We start from the raw sequence: 16,794 nt of genomic DNA, 5'->3' as shown, positions 1-16,794 counted from the left end.
CAGTTAAACTAACGTTATTTTAGACATCTACTTATCAAATAGTTATACAAATTTATATATTATAAAGCTATATACATATATATATATGTATATATCTTTTTTTTTATTATTTCTATTTTCTCTTATGTTCTAACCTTTCATTAGTGTCGCCAATTTCCCCCTCCCCTCCCCCCTCCCCTAGCTCTAACATTTTCCACTTATCATACATTATATAATTTAAGGCAAATCTTTTTTTTATATATACATATGCATACATATTTATGTATATATATATACATATATATATATATATTATTATATTATAGAAATTGAAATGTAGCTAAGCAATTTTTAGGAATTTTAAATTTGTTCAATAAGCCAGACCGACTCACCGATCAACTTAAATCGAAAAATCGCTAAAAAAAAAAAAAAAAAAAAAAAATGTTATAATTTATCTATTATGATGTCAAATTTTAAACTGCAATTGTTTTTTTTCCTTTTTTTTTTTTTTGAATATACGCTAAATATTTGTCTAAGATTTCTAAGTTGTAATTGTGCCGAAATGTTGGCGATTATAGACAACGATTATATGATTATGTGATCTTATGGCCATGCAATTGTTGAATTTGTGAGAATTCGAATGTTTATTTGTTTGTTGGTAAACAAAACATTTAATAAAATTATTGTAGCCAAAACTCGGCCAGAAACTAAAAGCTTGCACAAATATTTGGCAATTTGAAAGAGAGAGAGAAAAAAAAAAGGAAACACACATTTCTCTCATGATGCGAAACGAACAGAACAGAACAGAACGAAACGGAACAGAACATAAACACAATACAAAATACATATTTTTACGCAATTATTTATAATTTATTTTAATTCAATTCACACACACACACACACACACACACGCTCACACATAGATATTGTTATGCGTGACAAAAAGAAAAAATACAAGGACAAATGGTTAAGAGTGCGCTTCGCAGCAGCCAAATGAAACAAACAATCAAGAGCGCAGACATAACGCGCCGAGTTGTGCTTTGCGAGCCTTTCTCTTAAATTTGGCTGCGCGACAGTGCACATTTTCTCTGTTGCAACAGAAGTTTTTTAAAACACAGACTCTCACACACACACACAACTATAATAACGAGAGAAATACATACAATTTTTGTATTTTATATGAAAACATATACATCTATTTTTACAGCCTATTTACACGCAGTTAGAATTGAAAAGAAAGAGAACAAAGTACGAAAAAAATAATTAGCAATTGTTTATTTTTGATTGAGTTTTATTTAGTATGCTTTATCTTACACATAAATCATTTTATCTTAATGCTAAAATTCTTTTTATTTATACACATTTTCTTGCAAAAGAAACAAAAATGCAAAAAAAAATTTTTTTTATATACATACAAAAGAAATCAAATGCAGTTTTGAATAAATATGGTTTTTTGGATTTATTTCAAAACGCAGCTTGAAAAAAAAAAACAAAAAAAAAAAGAACAAAAGAACAAAAACCGCAAGACACAAAAACTTAATTGTTTGTTTTATTTCGTTATAAATATTTTTAATTTTTTCCAGCTAACAGAGTTGCGGACCTTGCGTCCCTATGTTAAGTTATTCTCTTATAATTTGCTATTATTAGTTATGGCCTTTGCCATTCTCTTATAATTTGCTATTAGTTATGGCCTTTGCCACCTTGTTGAAAAGCTTGTTCAGATCGCCAACTGCAGCAGGCAGTGAGATGAGCTTCAGTTTGCTCGTGACACGACCTTATCATATGTAACGGTGCTTCACACACAAGCATACATTCAATGCAGACAAGCACACACTAACACACACACACACACACACACACATTTATACGAACATAGGTACAGCTATTTCAATGAGAAACTGCCAATTTCTGTTAGTAACTATTAAATATGTTATGAATATGTATTTGTATATGTAGTTATTTGTATGGGCATAGGACCCAATATACGCGAAGTGGTCGCACCAAAAGAGAGCCAGGCATAAGGGGAGCTGTTGAGCAGTTACCACCCTCCTCTGCTCCTTGGTGTGCCATTAAACGCATTTAACGTTGAGATGATACCCTGTAAATATGAAACATAAATTAAATAAGCCGCGCAGCGCATTTTGCGCACTTATATAAATATTGTAACTCTTTTTGTGTTTTTATATACATATATATGTATATATATATATATATGTATGTATATATGTATATAGAAACCAAACAATACATTCGAGCATGCATACTTATATATATATACACACACACACACACACATACATACATATATATATACATATATGAAAACTAGTGAATTCTGTATCGCGTAAATTGTACATTTTTAGTAGACAGTTTTATACAAACAAAACAGAAATGAATATATATATATATAGAAATTTACATGCGGACAGATGTCAAATCTGTAAATATAAACAACAACAAAACAAAAATGAAGAAAATGAAAATGTTAGCGAAACCAGTTTTTAAATATAATGACATGAACCATTTGTATCTATATACTTACGAACATGCATACAATACTTATTATTAAATAGATATATTTAAAATATATATATACATACATACACACATATTTATAGAGATCTAACCACATATATACATAAATATATATACATAAATATATATATATATATATGTGTGTATATGCATATAGTTGACTTTTTTCCATGAAAAAACAAATATATATATATGTAAAAAAAAATGAGAGAAGCATTGAAAAATAATAGTTGCAAAGCTTGTTCAACATTATATAGAGAATTAAATATTTGTACATTATATATACAATTTATTTAGTACAGAAGTGAGGCCATAGTTAAAACATTCCAAAACAAAAAGCAAATCAAATCGGAGAATAACGAAATGACAGTCGCATGTTTTCGGCTTTTTTCAGCTATTTTTTGTCAAATCTAGCTACAAACCGAAACAATCCAGCTAAATGATAAGTTCTTTTTTTTATAGAAAACTAGCTGAGCAGCTTGTATAGATTTCTTCTATATATTTTATATATTTAGGCTTTCAACAGGATTTCTAAACCACTTTTCGTTTAATGCCGCAATTTTTTTACGCATTTTTTTCATTGCATACTTTTGAGCGTTTCAATGTTTCGGATTGTGTAAAATCGTTTCTCTTTTGTGTTAATTATTGAAAATGCATTTAAAAAAAATTATGAACAAAATTAGAAATGCTGCCATATAACCCGCCTGCCGATCGGCGTCTGAACAACCAACGAACTCTTGCAAAAAAAAAATCATTTATATATGAATAGTTTAAAGTTTAAAGAGTTCTGTGTAGGCTCAAGCTATACTTCGTCTTGATTTCTCTTCGTTTCCTTCTGATCGATCATGAGGTAGATAGATATAAGCTCAAATTTCAAATACTTCTATATACGTAGAACTCGAAAAAACATGCGGTTGCAAGCGTTAACGCTAAGGATTACTTTATTCAGTAGTAGACATCGAGTATAAACAACAACAACAACAACAATTCAACAACAACAACAACAACAATTCAACAACAACAACATTCAATTCAACAACACAGACAGCTAACAGGTGTTCCATACTCTTGAACTTATTTACAGAAAGAAAGAAACTTAATGGAAACAAAAGTTATCAAAGAAAAACAGATTTTTATTAAAAAAAAAGGGAAAAAATAACAAGATTTTTGTTAAAAAAAAAAATGATAAAAGCAAGCAAAACTTTTGTTTAAAAAAATATGCATTAAAAAAAAAAACAAAATTTCTGTTGAGAAAAAAACTTTTATATATTGAGGAAAAAATTAGAAGTCTCTTAAGATTTAGTTTTAACTTTTAAATTTATATTAATAGAAAACAAATTCAAACTTTTTAAATAAATCTTTAAGCTGATTTGTATTAAAACTATTTAAAGTTATCTTTAAATGTATTTATATGAAAACTATTTAAATTAATCTGAAAACTAAATGTCAGGCTTAATAGAAGAGATTTCAGTTGAAAATTAAAATCCCTTTTTTAATTAATTTCCTTTTTAAATTAATTTCCCTTTGTATACCTTAACTGTTGTTAAAGTACCCAAGTACTTGCTCTCTCTCTCTCGAACACACACACACACACCACACACACATGCAGCACTCAAAGAAATATCGTTTATTTACATGGGCAGCCACGTCAACCTTAAATAATTTAATGCATAATTGAATAAGCATAAAGAAACCCATAGAAATATATATGTATATATATATATATATATATATACACGAACAGGCATGCATCTATGCATCTGTATATGTACACACAAACACACACACGCACACACAAACAGTTACATAAATATTGCATATTTAGATATATACATACATATATGTATTTACATTGGGCTGATTCCAAACACCGTTTCCTCTTTTTCCAAGGAAAGAAACCGATGCCGAATTAGCCCACAATACTTGCATATACATACATACTATACTATATACTATATATAGCTACACACATACATATGTATGTACAAACATACGACTAATATACATACATATTTATTGTTTGGGCCACACGGAGCTAGACCGAACGCCCACACACATACCCATCTATGTGTGTGTGTGTGTGTGCGTGCATTTCTGATATGGCAGCAGCTCGTGTCCGGGCACGATCTGTCTGTCTGTCAGTCAGTCTGTCAGTCTGTCAGTCCGTCTGGCCCCTTAGTTAAGGCGAAATAAAACATTACCTCATACTTTAAATACTTATGATAACAGTTAAACGTAGAGCTCTACGCATATGATACGACTCTAGGCATCATATATAAATATATATATATATACAAAAAGATCAAAATATATATACATATATGTATATATATTGATATTTTTTTTTTTGTTATTTGTAGCAATTTTAAACTAGGAATTTATGAATTTATTTAAAAATAATTTTAAACAAATTGTTTGTGTAACATTTAAGAAGCTGAGCCAACCTTGGCAAACGCACCGACGTTGTATACCCTTCCGTGTCCAACTATTCTTCAACGTTCTTGCCCCGCCGCTTGTGGCAAGTGGCATCAACAACTTTATTTATTTCAAATAAATCAAAAAAAAAAAAAGAAAAGAAAACTATTCTATTTACACAAAATAATATTATTTCGAAGACATTGCTATTTGTACATTTATGCACTGTAAAAAATGAAAAGAAAAAACACACAAAAAAAAAAAAACTAAAAACTAAAATAAAAGCTTGCTAAATGAAGTTATAAAAACCGCGCAAAAGTTTATCATACAAATAATATACATATACATATATGTATGTAAGATGATGTAATATATACATATATATATATATATAAATATATACATATATATATGTTATATATGGAAACAGAAACTATTATATACAAAATATATACATATATAAATATACACATATACGTATTTGTATATATATAATATATATATATATATATATATATATATATTTAATTATATATATTTATGCATATTATATATACAATACTTATTTACATTGCATATTTTAGCGTTTTATTCGAAAAAAAAAGAAAAACTGAAAAGAAAAGAAAACCAAAAAAATGAAATTAAACAAAAAACGAATTAAAAAAATAACTTAGAAGTGAGGTTAACGCTGAAGAAAGTGTTCTTTTTAACAAAGCAGCAGAAATAAAAACTTAAAAAAAAAACAACAACAACAACAACAGAAAATAAAAGCATATTTATACCGAAAACAAGCGAATGCATTGGCATCTTGAACGTTACGAAAAGCAAAAAAAAACAAACAAAGAAAAAAAAATTAAATTAAACAAATATTATTAAACAATAAATATGCGCTTTAAGCATTTTTTACAACGCTGTAAATGTCAAGCATAATGTAGAGGAATATCCGCAACTTTTTGATAGGTACACACTTATCTTTTCCCTTCTTTTTACCGTTATGTACTATTAGTTTTCTTCTTCTTCGTTTTCGGCGCAACATTTTTCATATTCCTTTCCCAGCACTTTCAACGAAAGCTTTGCGATTTTGATCCCACACACACACACACACACACTCTCCCACTCTCTCTCTCTCTCTCTCTCTCTCTCTCTCTGTCTCCCGCTCTTTCCTGCTTTCTCACAAGCGTACGAAAAGGCTTCACAAAGCTTCTTGTAAGACATAAAAGAGCACATTTTTTATGATATATAAAAAAAACTCTGCCAAACATTGCTAAAAACTAAAAAAAAAAAACAAATATTAAAAAATTAACACACAATTCTTATTTGAAAATAGCAACAAATTGTAAACAAACCCAATAAAAACAAAAAAAAAAAAACAATATTATATATGACTAACTAAATATACATAAAAATTAAAAGAAAAAAACACGAAAAGGAAACGCAGAAAAACCCAACAGAAATGCTTATTTTATATATTTAAACATACAACAATAAACAGAAATGACCATTAAAAAATTATTAAATTATATACATAATATATATATATGAAAAAAAACAAAAACAAAATATCAGATATATATATATATATATATATATATACATTATATATATGATTTTAAATAGTGTTAAAAATACCAAAATGAAACAAAAAACAAAAACCAAACTGAAACAAAAATTTAAGCAGCAAAAAAAAAAATAAGAAAATAAGAAAACAGAGTTTTTCAAATTTTAATAGTTTTCAATGGAAACGGCTGAGACAGATAGAAATTGCGCATTATTATTAACTTATTTAATATGCAAAATATACACACACACACACACACATATGCATACACATGTATATGTATATGTATATGGTAAATCTGCTATATTACAGAGAAAGAAAAGAACAACAAGAAACGGAAACACAAAAAAACACACGGTAAAAAATGGAAACCAACAACAACAACAACAACAACAACAACAACAACAACAAAAATGAACAAGAACAAGCGAAATACATTTTTAAACAATGGAACGAAAAAGAAAACAAAAAACAAAACAAAAGAAACTCAAATAAAAGGATGAAAAAACCGAAACAAAACAAAAAAAAAAAACAAAAAAAAAACATAAATTCAGTTGTAGTTTTTATATTGAATTGGATGCCATAGATTCTATATGATATTACAAATCGGTGAGTATATATATTGGACATATATAAGATATATATTAGGTTAGAATAGGCCAAGAACTTGGAGATTATTTATTAGAGAGAAGACGGATGGACGGACTATATATATATATATATATATATATATATATATATATAAATTCGATTTTCATTTGATATTTGCCCATTTCTAACGAAACTATTGCAATCCATAGATATTTTCGTAACGAAGTTGTGGGCTAAATTTGAACTCCACCCAACATTGGCATCAATCGCATATGGTTAGATATATTCAATGTTTGGGCCCCGAGCAGCTGTTCACTTTTTAAGCTTAAAGCCAAACTTCCCGTTGAAAATACGCCAGCTTTACACACCGACACGGCACACGGATGTGAGCCCAGGCTGAGTTCGCGGCGCGCAGAGCCAGAGCACACCAATACAGGCGCACATGTTAACCAACACACATGCAAACAGTAAAAGAGAATATGCGATTAGCTGGCGCTGCAAAGGTTTTGTCGTTTTATTGCACAAATTCATCAAACACTTAGGGCTAGGAGCTGTATATAATATCTAAGAATTGGTCGCAATACGAATCCCTGCTGGACACGGCGTGTATATATAAAATATATATATATATATATATCTACATCTTTATATTTTCCTTTTTTTGTATAATTGTACTTGGTTTATGCAACTGAAATTTGAGGGAAACTGTGTCGAATAATAAACACAAGATGTTTGATTTTTTATTGGTTTATATTTAAAAATATACTTTGTTTTTCCATAAGTTAGCAAAAAAAAAAAAAGAAAAATAATAATAATATTTGTGCCTACAATTCTAGATACTAGAAGTAGAAGCAGAGCAAAAAACAAAAAAAGAGACGGGAAATTTAACTATAAGATATTGCTAACGGTTGGCTATAAGCTAGGACATGGCACTACGGCTAGTAAAAAAAAAAGAAGAAGATGTAACAGTAAACATATGTGAATATAAATATCTTTGCGTGTGGTAACTAAAAACTAAGACAGGCTGCGGCTGCGGCTGCGGCTGCGGCTGCCGGAGGCGCCACTCACACGGACTTGATGAGACGATCCTGCCGCTCGAACATTTTCGTCTTGTTGGCCAACGTATCGGCGGCGCTGGCATTGACACCGTTTGTTATAACAGCCGCCGTCGCTGCCGCTGCCGCCGTCGCTGCCGCTGCCGCTGACTGCTGCAGCTGGTCCTGGGTGAGGGTGGTGAGGCATTCGCGGAAGGCGAGCAGAAACGCATCGGCATTCTCGTGATTGAAGCACATGGGCGGCTTTAGCTTGATGACATTGTTGTTGGGCCCGTCGCTAGAGACGAGCACCTTGTGCAGCTGCTTCATCCGGTTGACCACCCAGTTGGCGGCCTTGGTGTCCGGCGTGCGCGCCTCCCGATCGCTGACCAGCTCGATGCCCACAAACAGCCCGATGCCGCGCACATCGCCAATGCACTCGAACTGCTGCTTCAGCTGGCTGCACTCGCGCAACAGATACTCGCCCAGCTGGCGGGCGTTCTGCTGCAGGCCCTCCTCGTCGATGATGCGCATCACCGCATTGGCAATGGCGCAGGACACCGGATTGCCGCCGTACGTATTGAAATAGGCCACGCCCGTCTCATAGAAGGCCTGCGCTATCTCTGGTGTGGTCACCACCGCGCCCACCGGATGGCCATTGCCCATCGGCTTGGCCACGCTGACAATGTCGGGGACCACGCCCTGTGTTTCGAAGGCCCAGTAGTGGCTGCCGACGCGGCCGAAGCCCACCTGCACCTCATCGGCAATGCAGAGGCCGCCCGCCCGATGCACCGCATTGTATGCGGCCTGGAAGTAGCCGGCCGGCGGCAATATCTGGCCGCCGCAGCTCTGCAGGCTCTCGGCAATGAAGGCAGCGACGCCCTGGCCCTTGGCCTGCTGGCGCTCGCAGATGTCCGCAATGGGCTGGGCATAGAGAGCGCCCAGATCCGTATTCGGATGCAGCTTATCCTTGAATTGGCCGCCATAGATGTCCGGGCATGGCGCCACATGCACATACTCGGGCTTCTGCTCGCCGCCGGGCTGATTGAACTTGTACGGCGAGATCTCCATCACGGACTGCAGGTGACCATGGTAGGCGCTGCAAAGATGTGTGTTATTCAGATTAGACAAATGTCCAGATCGGGGCTCAGATGGAGATCCGTGCACTTACTGGTCGAGCGTGATCACATCCAGGCGCTTCGTATAGTTGCGCGCCAGCCGGAGCGCCAAGTCGTTCGCCTCCGAGCCGGAGTTGACAAAGAAGCAGACCGACAACGGCGCCGGCATCTTGCCGGCCAGCGTCCGGGCGCACTGCACCAGCTCGTCGTGCAGAAAGCGATTGTTCGTCGAGATGGTGGCCATCTGCAGGGCACCAGCACGCACCACCTCCGGATGACAGTGGCCAACTGCGGGTGAGAGTGAAAAATCTATATGTTCAGGTATTCATTTTCAACATTTTTATATAATATTTAATACTATTGATGATAGTCGGGTTGGATAAATGGGACCATATTGCTGCTCCATTCTATGTTTGCTTCAAAGCAGAACAACATTTATGACAGTCAGGAATTTTTAAAGATATATTCAAGATATTTTGAACAAGTAGCTAACATAATTGCCTTATTATTATACATATATGCCTTATAGAGAGCGATACTATGTATCTCTCACTTATATTATATATATATACATATTATAATGAATTGGCAGAGTCTGGATCAGAATCTATTATCTCTTACATACAGTCCTATATCATATATAAAAAAGGAATAATAAGCCTTATAGAGAATGTGAAGTTCAGGCGATATTATATCTCTCACGTATATTATATATATATAATATTATAATTAACTGAGTCTGGATCTGGATCCATTATCTCTTACATACAGTCCCATATCATATATTAGAAAAAGGAACAATTTTCGCTATTTCTGTGCTTAGAAAGTCTCCGTCTGCTTGAAGCTGGATGGAAATACTCCAGAATCGGATCTGTAGCTTATTCAATTTACACAATTGTCTAACTTAATAATCAAATATTAATTTCAGAATAACTGTCAGAAATCTGTTCCTTAACTCGATATGCTTTTGCCTCAGCCATAAATTATAGATATATATATACTACCTTAAATGAAATTTCAAGTATATTTGGGAATATATTTTGAAGCCATGTCGACTTGAATACAAGTATTAATTGCATGCATTATGCATAAATCGGACAGCATAAATTCTAAAATAATGATCATAGGTAGATTAGAAATCGCCTTCTTCACTTTCGATTCACGTGTTGTTGTTACCCAATCGAACTGGGTAACGCGTCCCGTTGCTAGCGGCTAGTTAATCAATCCCAGTTGGGGGCTATCAAAATAGATTTCGTCATGGCCAAGTGTCTGGGCGAGGCACGTTTTATCAGCGGCACAGAAGGAAGCGTGCACCCGGTTGGGCGTCGCGTGCGCTTCACGTGATTCTCGAGGCGACCAGCTGACCCCCAAAAATGTGGCTACCTCCTCGATGGCGGGTAGGTGCTGTTGTGCAGGGGGTGGGGGAGGGGGAGGGGGAGGGGGGTGCAAATCATCGAACGCGTAATCAGTCGACGACAATGTAGAGACAGAGAGCCGCGATCCGGCCCGTTTATCGCCCACGTCCGCTGCCGGGGCCTGAGTAGCCTAGCCTGGACCCGGGCCTGTCTACACAGTCCCAAGTCGCACTTCGGGGCGAAGATGCGCAAACGCTTTGATAAGCGAGACGCTTCCCACTCCGCGCACAGATCTGGACGACGACGACGACGACGACGACGACGACGAGCTGGCAGCTCGCACTGTGGCATCACGTGAATTGGATGCTTATTTTGAGGCGTGCTCAAACAAATGCGCGAATTGTTAGCGGCCGCTTGTGATTGCGCCGTGTGGGCGACCCGACACTGTCCAACAAAATTCGGCCTATTTGCTTTTTGGAGAGTGTGAAATTGTGGCGCTCACATTTGATCAAAGGGGAAAGCTTTCAAAATTAATCTCAAATCTCAAAGCTTAAAAAATATATTTTACTAATAAAAGAACTAGTAAAAAAAAAAATTGTTTTTCAATATAAATATTTAGAATATATATTGAATTACAAAGATTCTATAGTCCAGAGCAAACATTTTTTTGTTAAATATTGTTTTGCAAAAGTTTGCCAGTTGTGTTTATGAAAAAATTGCTAACTTTTTTTTTTTATTTTATCAAATTGTCTTTTGTCAATCTCCAACTATTTTGTTTACTATATTAGCTTTTGTCAATCTCTAACTTCGAATTTTTTTTTATTTTATCAAATTGTCAGTCTCTTAATATTTGTTTTTTTTTTAAATTTAATTTTGTCAATCTCTAAGCTCAAAAGTTTGCATATTTTTCGCTAAAATGCCAAGCTGTTTTTTGTCTTCTAATTTTTCTGCATTTAACAAAATTTGTTGAATAAGTTAAAATCAATGGCTTTACATTCGAGAGTTTTTCAAACTAAAATAATAATTCAATTATGTGAGAGAACTAAATATTTATGCTGTGCGCAGCTCTTAAGCTCTTACTCTGAACAGCTTTAAGTTTTTGTAGGCATGTGTAAGAATTAGTCAAGTGCTGATTGTTGATTTTTCGCAATATTTATGTAGTTTTTTTTTTTTTTGGTTTATTCATAATATTTTTTTTTTTTTTTCAAAGTGCGCATTTGACCGCATTTTTTTTGCAGAAGCACACGCACATATATGTATTGGTGTGTGTGTGCGTGCATGTGTGTCCAAAGTGTTTTTCACATTATCTTGCACAGAATTTTCCACTCGCAACGGACGCCCCGCTGATTGCTCCGTTTGTTAGGCTTGAACAAATATTGAATGTAGACTATGGGCACACACACCAGCCAGAGGGGCAGAACGGCAGAGGGACAGAGGGACAGAGGGACAGAGAGTCGGTTAGCTAGCCGGACAATCGGCCAAAGTGCGTAGTAGTTGCTCTTGTTCTTGTTCTTGTTCTTATTCTTGTTCTGGTTGTTGTTGTTGTTGTTATCTCGCGTAGATTTCCACTCGGCACGAGACGTTCACATGTTGGCTGAACGCCCAGTTTCAGGGCAAGCTCTCAGCTGTCAGTTTCCATAGCTGATAAGCGGCAACTACGAGTAGTCATAGTCGCGGTCGCTGTCGCAGTCGGCGTCGCCGTTGCCGTCGCAGTCGGTAGGAAAGTAGCACGAGATCATAGAATAACGTGGCGATTGGAACGCGTGAGGCGCAACGATTGAGATCAAAAGTTTCGTAATAAACAATAATAAATTGTTGTTATTATTGTTGTTGTTGTTGTTGTTGTTGCTGTTGTTGTTGTTGTTGTCAGCAATGACAACACGTGCACACCAACGGGCTTATCGCGTTTTATAGAATAGTTCTCTTTATGTTTTTTTCTTTCTTTGCTGTTTATTCTCTGTATTGAATGGATCTTTGTTATGCTGTGGATGGTGGTGGGAGGGGGGGGGGGGGGGGGGGACGAATTCGGAATCGAAATCACGTTTGCAGCTTGTGCACAGAAATAGCCTCGATATTTGCCCAGGCACTTTGCTGATAATGCGTTGGGCTGTTTTATAATTATTATTAAAACTGTTTTGCCTCATGATTATTCCAATAGCTCAAATTGCAGCAAATCGCACAAGTGTATTTTTCTATAGATTCACCACAAAATTGCATTGCTATTTAAAGGCCTTAATTCATTTTTATAGAACTATTTATAAATAAGCTGAGGCATGTTTTGAACTCGAATTATTGCTGATTCAACTTTTGATAGTCGGCACAGGGACACAAACACGCAATATTTTCGAGTTCGACTCGAGTTCGAATTCCAGGCAAATGCGAGGAGTCGAGCTCGAGTTCCAGGCAAACGTATTAGGCAGCGCCATATTTAAATGTTAATGTAATAATTATGATATATGTTTAACATGTTTAAAGTGATTGCCCCCCTAAGTTTCTGAGCCGCATCAGTTATTTGTTTAGTTCAACCGAAATAGTTGCTATTAATAATTAACAGCCTCTGGACACTGGCCCTTATCTGCCAACGTTGGGAACAACGAACCATTGTGGCACAATGATTGTGCATAGAAACTACGTAGTATGTATGTATGTAGGTAGGTAGTTAGGCGTATTTCAGGCCCATTTTTGTAGCTTATCAGCAATATTATAATTTGTTTGCACCCAGGCTCAGCATATGCAAATGATAATTTTGTAGGCCCCCCTCAGATTTGTTATTGTCTAAATGAAATTGCAAAAACATAGAATAATTTAATGAAAACGAAAACTGTGCACAACTGTTAAACGACGGCTTTGAAGAGGTCAGCTTAACAGCGCACTGTTGTCAGCTTACACTACAATGATAACAGCAAGCCTGGATCTTACATAACAGTAACAGGCGACGCTGCTAAGCGCTGTCAGCGTGCATTTTGAATGGAAAATTCCGTTAAAAAAAAAAAAAAAAGGGGATAACAATGTGTAAAGATGCACATGTTGGTGGTGTCAGTTGGACACAATTTCAGTTGCTCAATACGCAAATTGGCAAATTGCGCACACGTCAATCTTAGTTGATTGTTGTTGATATTACAGCCCCCAACCCCCCCCCCCCCCCCCCTCCCTCCAGCACATTCACTTGAGTAACTTAATCAGCCCAGGCAACAGCTGGTGTTGTGCGCCGTGCGCCATGTGCCGCGTGCCGGGGCCCGAAATCAACGGGCAGCATCTAAATACACAGACGTACAAATAGGCCGGCCCCGGCCCAGCCCCAGCACCAGCACCAGCACCAAGCAACGTGTCTGTGATAAGGCTGAGTCAGTTTTTGCGCCAGCTACTCGAATCAAATCACACACAAAAGCTGCTCAATCGGGGCCTGAGCATGCCGCCGATGTCTGGCCAGCCGGCTGGGCCGGCCTGCTCTCGGCCAGGCCGGGGACGTGCACAACCTTGAACTTGCCAAATACCCAGCCGCAGCTTGCACTGCCCTACCACCACCGGGGGCATCAATGCCGCCCATACGCCCTACTCGCACACGTGTCTTTTTGTTTGTTTTTTATCACAATGCACCGCTCAGACGTATCAGCATAAAGAATATTGAAATTGAAATTGCGACGGACGATTGATTGTGGACCCGGGCCTGTCGCTGACGAGCCCATTTCATCGGGCCCCGGTCCCGAGAGTCCGGCGCCATTAATTGACCCACAAAAAATTATTATTATAACATATGCATATATATATATATACATATTTTTTTTGACACGGATGCGAGCTATATGCGTATATGTATATTTCGCAGCACAAATATGAGTTATAGATAGATAGTTGGCTAGATGGATAGATAGGATAGAGAAAGAAAAGGATAGAGAGATAGATAGATGGATAGATGGATAGATGGATAGATCGAAAGATGTATAGATCGAAAGATGTATAGATATATAGACAGACGTATAGATAGATGTATAGTTGGTTAGACTGAAAGGATTATCACTTACCATGTGCCACATTATTGATGCAGTCCAGATAGCGTGTGCCCTCCTCATCGAACATATACTGGCCCTGTCCGCGGACTATTTTCAATGGATCGGAGCGATAGAAGAGTTGACAGGCTTGTCTGTATTATTCGATATTTGCGAGTTTTCAATTGCATTTTTGTGTTTGTGCATTGAAAAAAGAAGTGAAAAGAGAAAAAAATTTGTTGTTGTGTTTGTTTTTCAAATTATAATTAACTTAAAGCTAAAAATATATATATATATATAACGACCTACTAATTAGAAATATTGGGAGTAAAAAACAAAGGCAGTTATCTCTATCTGATGCGATTGCAACAAACTTGTTCGATGCCGTACCGAGCTTCTACGGTCGGGGCCTATGTCATCAACAATATAATACCGTCATCGGGCGTGGTGAGCCCTCAGATACGGACAATAATATGGGTGGGGCAGAAGTGACGCCTCGTAATGGATGTTAGCTAAAGTTAAGTATCTAAGCCAAGACTATAAACTCTTTTTTATGGGCGTAATTATTGCATTTGCTCTCGTTGGCGCCGCAGCGTGTTTGTTTGTTTAAATTTGCGGTCAATAAACGTTTACGATATAATTCACAACTAGTTTATGTAAACGCGCTGTTAGCTATGAAAATTATTTCAGGCGCAAAAACAATTATCAAGCACTGTTCAATAATTATGCATATATGCGTGTTTATATTTAAAAACGCCTTTGTTATTGCTGCTGAGCAGGAAATCGATAAAGACCAAAAATAAATGCGGCTACTTTCGGCCAATTCAGTGGGGCGCGAATGTTTGGCAATTGCCAAAAGTTTTGTTAGCATTTGTCATGGGATGACAAAAACGGCGGCAGAGCAGAGAACTGCACTGCCACAGCCCCGGCACGCCCCCCTCCCACAGGCAACCTGGCATGTGGCACTAAACAGAGAGCAACAAAGAGCACGACAACAGCGTCGATGACTGTGCCGTGTGGGGAAGCCGCTTGTTGACCTTGACAGCGAAATCGCTTGACAGAAGGTCACCTAACATGCGCATAACATATGTAAGTGCGAGCATCGCAGCGCATAACATAACGTAAACATAAACATAACATCTTTAAAGACGTCATTTACATGCATTGCAAATCTATGCACACACACACACACACACACACACACACTTGTAAGCAATTGTAGTCTGTTTTATGAAATAGTTAAGGAAATGAATTTGTTTATACTAACCCAATGTGTTTGTTACGCAGCTTGATGGTGTCCGCTTTGGACAGTTGCTGGCTGGCCACGGATTGCATTTGTTTACTTGCGAAAGGCATTTTTTAATTTAATTTTTTTTTTTTTTTAACTTGAATTTGAATTTTAGAAAAATTTAAATATTTTGACTTTTAGAGTTTTAAGCGCGCGCACTTTTTAAGTTCCGACTGTTCCGGCAAGGAATACAAGTCAACTGAATTGAAGGCTGTGAGGCTGACTGGTAAACAGGCAGGCAGGCTGAAAGGCAGGCAGGCACGGGGCGCCTTTAACGTCTTTGGGTGCTTAGAAATTGTCGCCGAATGACAAATTCTATGTGAGAGTAGAGCTATTTTATAACAGTGGCCGTCGCGACGGCGGCCAGCAGCGGCCACGACCAGCCCACTCTAGCCATATATACAAATGTATGTACATATATTTCTATATATACATATATATATATGTATAAAATATATGTATGCTCATGCATGCATATGTAGTTGCTGCTGCTGCTTTTGTTGCTGCTAATGTTGTTGTTGCCGTTTGATACTGTTGCTGCTACAACAGACGATGTTACTGGCTGACGCGCTGTTACTGTTAAGCGTCTCAGCTGGCCATGTGTATGTGTGCGTGCATGTAAGTGTATCGGCAACACACACGTGACTATCAACACTGTTATTGTCGCTCTCTTTCTGTGCCGCTGCCAGTGTGTGCGTCTGTGTGATAACAGCAGCAAGCCTGAGCGTAGCGCAACGTGTGTAAGACAACAGCAACAATAACAAGCATTACAGCAACAACAGCTGGGCCGAGTATCAGCCAACCAGCAACGGCGCTGCCTGTTATTAGAGATGCGCACGTGCGTGATTCGAATGGGATCGTAAAAAACAAACAAACGTACGTAGAGTGTTTTTTACATATACATATGTGCATATATTATTAATGCGTGCGTGCGC

General features: G+C 36.9%; 1 protein-coding gene across 1 annotated transcript; it reads right to left on the bottom strand.

Moving 5' to 3' along the window:
* Window positions 1–7,563: 7,563 nt before the first annotated feature.
* Window positions 7,564–16,171, bottom strand: LOC135441162 (alanine--glyoxylate aminotransferase 2-like). The gene is made up of 4 exons (XM_064700658.1): window positions 15,839–16,171; window positions 14,608–14,726; window positions 9,284–9,518; window positions 7,564–9,211 (listed from the first exon to the last, which is right to left on the bottom strand). Exons 1-4 carry the CDS (start codon window positions 15,925–15,927, stop codon window positions 8,143–8,145), a joined length of 1,512 nt encoding a protein of 503 aa, XP_064556728.1. The 5' UTR covers window positions 15,928–16,171; the 3' UTR covers window positions 7,564–8,142.
* Between the last annotated feature and the right edge of the window lie 623 nt (window positions 16,172–16,794).

The sequence above is a fragment of the Drosophila montana genome, unplaced genomic scaffold, assembly GCF_035044405.1.
Source record: "Drosophila montana isolate Dmon_TW-CO22-7 unplaced genomic scaffold, ASM3504440v1 contig_1853_1, whole genome shotgun sequence".
Classification (NCBI taxonomy): Eukaryota; Metazoa; Arthropoda; class Insecta; order Diptera; family Drosophilidae; genus Drosophila; species Drosophila montana.
Note: the sequence above shows the minus strand (reverse complement) of the source record. Positions and strands in the feature narration are given on the sequence as shown.

What these genes read in the sequence shown, in the direction of transcription:
- LOC135441162 (XM_064700658.1), bottom strand. Translation starts at nt 15,927, where the DNA reads ATGCCTTTCGCAAGTAAACAAATGCAATCCGTGGCCAGCCAGCAACTG. An exon ending in CTGCGTAACAAACACATTGG is followed by an intron (nt 14,727 to 15,838) that starts GTTAGTATAAAC and finishes CGAATAATACAG; the next exon opens with ACAAGCCTGTCAACTCTTCT. An exon ending in CATCAATAATGTGGCACATG is followed by an intron (nt 9,519 to 14,607) that starts GTAAGTGATAAT and finishes TCTCACCCGCAG; the next exon opens with TTGGCCACTGTCATCCGGAG.